This window comes from Pseudophryne corroboree, chromosome 6 (genome assembly GCF_028390025.1).
Source record: "Pseudophryne corroboree isolate aPseCor3 chromosome 6, aPseCor3.hap2, whole genome shotgun sequence".
Classification (NCBI taxonomy): Eukaryota; Metazoa; Chordata; class Amphibia; order Anura; family Myobatrachidae; genus Pseudophryne; species Pseudophryne corroboree.
In genome coordinates this window covers 559,595,833-559,602,083 of record NC_086449.1, presented here as the reverse complement: position 1 = coordinate 559,602,083, position 6,251 = coordinate 559,595,833, and the positions used below count along the sequence as shown (strand labels likewise).

Sequence of the window (6,251 nt, the reverse complement as noted above, 5' to 3'; positions counted from 1 at the left end):
TGATGCATCTGAAGATGCGACCCAGACCATTTGTCCAGCAGGTCCCACTGGAAAGTTCTTGCGTGGAATCTGCCGCATGGGATTGCTTCATAGGAAGCCACCATTTTTTCCAGAACCATCTCATTGATGTACTGAGACTTGGCTCGGTTATAGGAGGTTCCCGACTAGCTCGGATAACTCCCTGACTTTCTCCTCCGGGAGAAACACCTTTTTTTTTTTAACTGTGTCCAGGATCATCCCTAAGAACAGAAGACGAGTCGTCGGAATCAGCTGCGATTTTGGAATATTGAGAATCCAATCGTGCTGCCGCAACACTACCTGAGATAGTGCTACACCGACCTCCAACTGTTCCCTGGATCTTACCCTTATCAGGGAATCGTCCAAGTAAGGGATAACAAAAATTCCCTTCCTTTGAAGGAGTATCATCATTTCGGCCATTACCTTGGTAAAGACCCGGGGTGCCGTGGACCATCCATACGGCAGCGTCTGAAACTGATAGTGACAGTTCTGTACCATAAACCTGAGGTACCCTTGGTGAGAAGGGTAAATTGGGACATGAAGGTAAGCATCCTTGATGTACCGAGACATCATGTAGTCCTCCTCTTCCAGGTTCGCAATCACTGCTCTGAGTGACTCAATCTTGAATTTGAACCTCTGTATGTAAGTGTTCAAAGATTTTAGATTTAGAATCGGTCTCACCGAGCCGTCCGGCTTCGGTACCACAACAGTGTGGAATAATACCCCGTTCCCTGTTGCAGGAGGGGTACCTTGATTATCACCTGCTGGGAATACAGCTTGTGAATGGCTTCCAAAACTGTCTCCCTGTCAGAAGGAGACATCGGTAAAGCCGACTTTAGGAAACGGCGAGGGGGAGACGTCTCGAATTCCAATTTGTACCCCTGAGATATCACCTGAAGGATCCAGGGGTCTACTTGCGAGTGAGCCCACTGCGCGCTGAAATTCATTGAGACGGGCCCCCACCGTGCCTGATTCTGCTTGTAAAGCCCCAGCGTCATACTGAGGGCTTGGCAGAGGCGGGAGAGGGTTTCTGTTCCTGGGAACTGGCTGATTTCTGCAGCCTTTTTCCTCTCCCTCTGTCACGGGGCAGAAATGAGGAACCTTTTGCCCGCTTGCCCACGAAAAGACTGCGCCTGATAATACGGCGTCTTCTCATGTTGAGAGGCGACCTGGGGTACAAACGTGGATTTCCCAGCTGTTGCCGTGGCCACCAGGTCTGAAAGACCGACCCCAAATAACTCCTCCCCTTAATAAGGCAATACTTCCAAATGCCGTTTGGAATCCGCAACACCTGACCACTGTCGTGTCCATAACCCTCTACTGGTAGAAATGGACAACGCACTTAGACTTGATGCCAGTCGGCAAATATTCCGCTGTGCATCACGCATATATAGAAATGCATCTTTTAAATGCTCTATAGGCAATAATATACTGTCCCTATCTAGGGTATCAATATTTTCAGTCAGGGAATCTGACCACGCCAACCCAGCACTGCACATCCAGGCTGAGGCGATTGCTGGTCGCAGTATAACACCAGTATGTGTGTAAATACCTTTTAGGATGCCCTCCTGCTTTCTATCAGCAGGATCCTTAAGGGCGGCAATCTCAGGAGAGGGTAGAGCCCTTGTTCTTACAAGCGTGTGAGCGCTTTATCCACCCTAGGGGGTGTTTCCCAACGCACCCTAACCTCTGGCGGGAAAGGATATAATGCCAATAACATTTTAGAAATTATCAGTTGTTATCGGGGGAAAACCACGCATCATCACACACCTCATTTAATTTCTCAGATTCAGGAAAACTACAGGTAGTTTTTCCTCACCGAACATAATACCCCTTTTTGGTGGTACTCGTATTATCAGAAATGTGTAAAACATTTTTCATTGCCTCAATCATGTAACGTGTGGCCCTACTGGAAGTCACATTTGTCTCTTCACCGTCGACACTGGAGTCAGTATCCGTGTCGGCGTCTATATCTGCCATCTGAGGTAACGGGCGCTTTAGAGCCCCTGACGGCCTATGAGACGTCTGGACAGGCACAAGCTGAGTAGCCGGCTGTCTCATGTCAACCACTGTCTTTTTTACAGAGCTGACACTGTTACGTAATTCCTTCCAACAGTTCATCCACTCAGGTGTCGACCCCCTAGGGGGTGACATCACTATTACAGGCAATCTGCTCCGTCTCCACATCATTTTTCTCCTCATACATGTCGACACAAACGTACCGACATACAGCACACACACAGGGAATGCTCTGATAGAGGACAGGACCCCACTAGCCCTTTGGGGAGACAGAGGGAGAGTTTGCCAGCACACACCAGAGCGCTATATATATACAGGGATAACCTTATATAAGTGTTTTTCCCCTTATAGCTGCTGTATCTTTAATACTGCGCGTAATTAGTGCCCCCCTTCTCTTTTTTAACCCTTTCTGTAGTGTAGTGACTGCAGGGGAGAGCCAGGGAGCTTCCCTCCAACGGAGCTGTGAGGGAAAATGGCGCCAGTGTGCTGAGGAGATAGGCTCCGCCCCCTTATCGGCGGCCTTATCTCCCGTTTTTCTATGTATTCTGGCAGGGGTTAAATTCATCCATATAGCCCAGGAGCTATATGTGATGCATTTTTTGCCATCCAAGGTGTTTTTATTGCGTCTCAGGGCGCCCCCCCCCAGCGCCCTGCACCCTCAGTGACCGGAGTGTGAAGTGTGCTGAGAGCAATGGCGCACAGCTGCAGTGCTGTGCGCTACCTTGTTGAAGACAGGACGTCTTCTGCCGCCGATTTTCCGGACCTCTTCTGTCTTCTGGCTCTGTAAGGGGGCCGGCGGCGCGGCTCTGGGACCCATCCATGGCTGGGCCTGTGATCGTCCCTCTGGAGCTAATGTCCAGTAGCCTAAGAAGCCCAATCCACTCTGCACGCAGGTGAGTTCGCTTCTTCTCCCCTTAGTCCCTCGATGCAGTGAGCCTGTTGCCAGCAGGTCTCACTGAAAATAAAAAACCTAAAACTAAACTTTTCACTAAGCAGCTCAGGAGAGCCACCTAGTGTGCACCCTTCTCGTTCGGGCACAAAAATCTAACTGAGGCTTGGAGGAGGGTCATAGGGGGAGGAGCCAGTGCACACCAGGTAGTTCTAAAGCTTTACTTTTGTGCCCAGTCTCCTGCGGAGCCGCTATTCCCCATGGTCCTTACGGAGTCCCCAGCATCCACTTAGGACGTTAGAGAAACATTATTTTTCTTGTAAACAAACTTTTAAAACAAATTTAAAAAGTTCATACTGGATAGATGCCACAATCTGGTTAAGTATATTTTATGTTATCTTTAAACGTTAGCTACAGTACTGTAGAACAAGGGATGTTAGGTACAGGGGCCCAACGTCTACAAGTTTGTACCTTATCCCCCTCCGTCCAAAAAACAAGAAAGTTGAAGCCAGTCAGTGGCACGCATCGCTGACGTCCCACGAGATCGAGCACGCAGCCTGAGCGCGAGAGCGCGCGGGCAACAGTTGGTTCTGGTGGTGTGACGTCACTGCCCGGGATGCAAAGTAGGGGAGGCGGGGGAAGAGCGCGACTGCCAGGTGAGGAGGACACGGCCACGGGATCCCCGGGTTTCCAGGCAACAGGCTGAGCGCGTCCCGGCCTTCTTTTCCGGGTAACACGGGGCATTCCCGCTGTACCCCGGGGGAAAACGTACATAATTTGGCGGGAGGGTTGAATGCGGCGTCCTGTCCCTGACACACTCGGAGAGTGCGATACAGAGCTGCTAGAGTACGGCGACCGGGATTGGGGAAACTCTCCTGCTTCTTTCCTAAAGTCTAGCTGCGTTCTCTTGATCTCATATTGGCTACCACTATTATCCACGCTATATATATATATATATATATATATATATATGCGCTCTCTGTGCTGGTGCCACACAACTGTATCCGTGTACAACGCTATGTTCTAGAACTGAGGTTCACAGGACGTTAAACAGTGCATGTTTTCCAGGTCCCCTCACAGTATCACAAGTGAAATAATTAGCTTCACCTGTGGAGTGAGTACTGAGTACACCTGTGCAGCTGCTGGGTGATATGGAAAACGTGACCTACAGTATGTGAAGTTCTGGGGACAGAGATTAAGATCCCCTGTTCTAGTGCTCTAACCTGTCCCAAAGAGCTCATTGTAAGGCTGAGTACACACTGAAGCAACGAGCATTCATTCTGACATCGAAATGAATGGCCGTCTGCGGGGATTGCCAGTACACGCTGGCACAATGTGAATATAGAACGGAATGACCATGTTCCGGCCTTCATTAGCCTAAACACGCATGCAAAGTTTGATGTGCAGCATATCAAACCTAGCGTCCATCGCTAGTACGCAATCCTGGGTACACACTGAGTTATGTAAGCAATGTGTCATACCAAAATGGCGTTTTAGAATGAAATCGCTCTAGTGTGTACTCCACTTAAGTGTCCAGTGTGTGGTGGGCTACAACAGAACAACTTGGTAATTGCGCTTACTATCCAGGGTAGGGGATATTCGTCTTATAGTGATGCACCAACTCATTGTTTTGGTGGAAAATGTGCACTGTTTACACTTTTATAATAAAGATAAAGCTTTAATTTTGAATTAAGCTCTAATGAAAGCTGTTCTCTGAAATTGTTCTGTTTCTTTAATCCTATGTGAATTTTCATCAGCGCTGGGTCATACATGGCTAATGGGCCCTACAGTATTTGGCGATGTTTCCGATTTTGATGATCGTTTTCAATGATTAACGGCCATCATCCAAATTGGCTCGCTATGCTGTATGAGGGAACACCAACGATGAACGACCGCAGGGACGCTCATCGTTGGTGCCTACACACTAAACGACATGAATGATTTATTGTTCACTTATGAACGATATCGTTCATGTTGCCAAGCGTGTAGGGCACATAAAGTACACATGATCTGAAGCTGAGATTTGGTTGGGCCAATTAAATGTTAGTGTTTTGCCTGATGTGGTGAGTTTGATTTACGGCAACTTTATTGGATTTTCTACGTTAGTGGTATGCTTCGGTATTTCCATGCTAGGCTAACAGGTGCTTTTATATACAGTAATAAGGAAGCCCTGTTTTCCTGTAAAATGAGTCACTACTTGAATTCAGACTGCTAGACAGGGTTGGGGAAAAAAACCCCCAGTTTTTAAAAAAAAACTTTTTTGTTTAAAGCAAAAAAAAATATTTGCCATTATTTTAAAGAAAAAAGAATTGTATCATGTATTAGAAACCTTGATCAACCATGTTTTAATGATTTCTAACATTAAGAATGTTATTAGGCTTTGATTTACATATTTCAATAAAACCAATGTCTGCAGCAGGTTATATTGGTTTCCACAGGGAAACATCGGGGTAGAGTGGATCTTGATCCAGAGGCACCAACAGGCTAAAGCTTTAGGCTGTCCAAGGATGCATTGGGGCCTCTTCTATAACCTCGCCTGCAGGCACTGTGAGCTCAGTTTCAGTTGGTGTCTGCTGACAGCAGGTCACTTAACAGGTGGGCTGCACTGGGCAGCCCTGAAAAAGATTTTTCTGACAGAAACTTTGTCATGGTGACACTTCAGCGCTGCAGCTCCATCGCCTCCCAAGCAGCCTGTTCCCGTGTACTTGCGGCGGAGTTGCTCCGGCTTTAGGCACACCGTCGCTCTCCAGGTTCGTGTGGCTGCTACGGGGAGGAGGTATGAGGGTCCCCCAGGCAGCCTAGGGAGACAGGTCACGGCACTGGCGTGGACACTGTCACTGAGCAGGGACCCCACTAGACCACCAGGGCAATAGAGCACAGGTTGGGTGTACTAATGCCCCATTTAATAAGGCTCGCTAGTACCTGGGGTGGCCTGACCTGTAGCCTCTCCCCGACCCAGGGCGACATCTATTGCAGATTTTCCCGCCCTGCAGCTGCCTCACTCTCCCTCACTCCCTGACTAAGACGCTGGGCGCCATCTTCTAAGCATAGTTGCGGGTAGTCTCTGGGACTGCAGGGCAGGGTCTCCTTTGTAAAGCCGCCTGTATACAGCTATGGGACTTTACAAACACTTGAGTATTCTACATGTCTTTATACGGGTGGTATTCATGTGACCGCCGGTCAGCTGACCGACAGTCACATGACCTCCTCCACCAGCCCGACGGGTCACTGTCCCGATGGTCGGCATGCCGACCAACAGGGACTATTTCCACTCGTGGGTGTCCACGACACCCATAGAGTGGGAATAGAACCGGGGGCGACCGCA

At 48.7% G+C, this 6,251-nt stretch overlaps 1 protein-coding gene across 3 annotated transcripts in view; it reads left to right on the top strand.

Annotated features, from left to right (window-relative positions):
- The first annotated feature begins 3,410 nt into the window (after positions 1 to 3,410).
- NEDD1 (NEDD1 gamma-tubulin ring complex targeting factor) overlaps positions 3,411 to 6,251 on the top strand; it is a 353,825-nt gene continuing 350,984 nt past the window's right edge. Inside the window, exon 1 of one of the 3 annotated variants that reach the window (XM_063927743.1) lies at positions 3,411 to 3,582. In XM_063927743.1, the coding sequence (XP_063783813.1) occupies positions 3,543 to 3,582 (40 nt within the window). In that variant the 5' untranslated portion in view covers positions 3,411 to 3,542. The other 2 variants (XM_063927744.1, XM_063927745.1) reach the window with 2 other exon arrangements.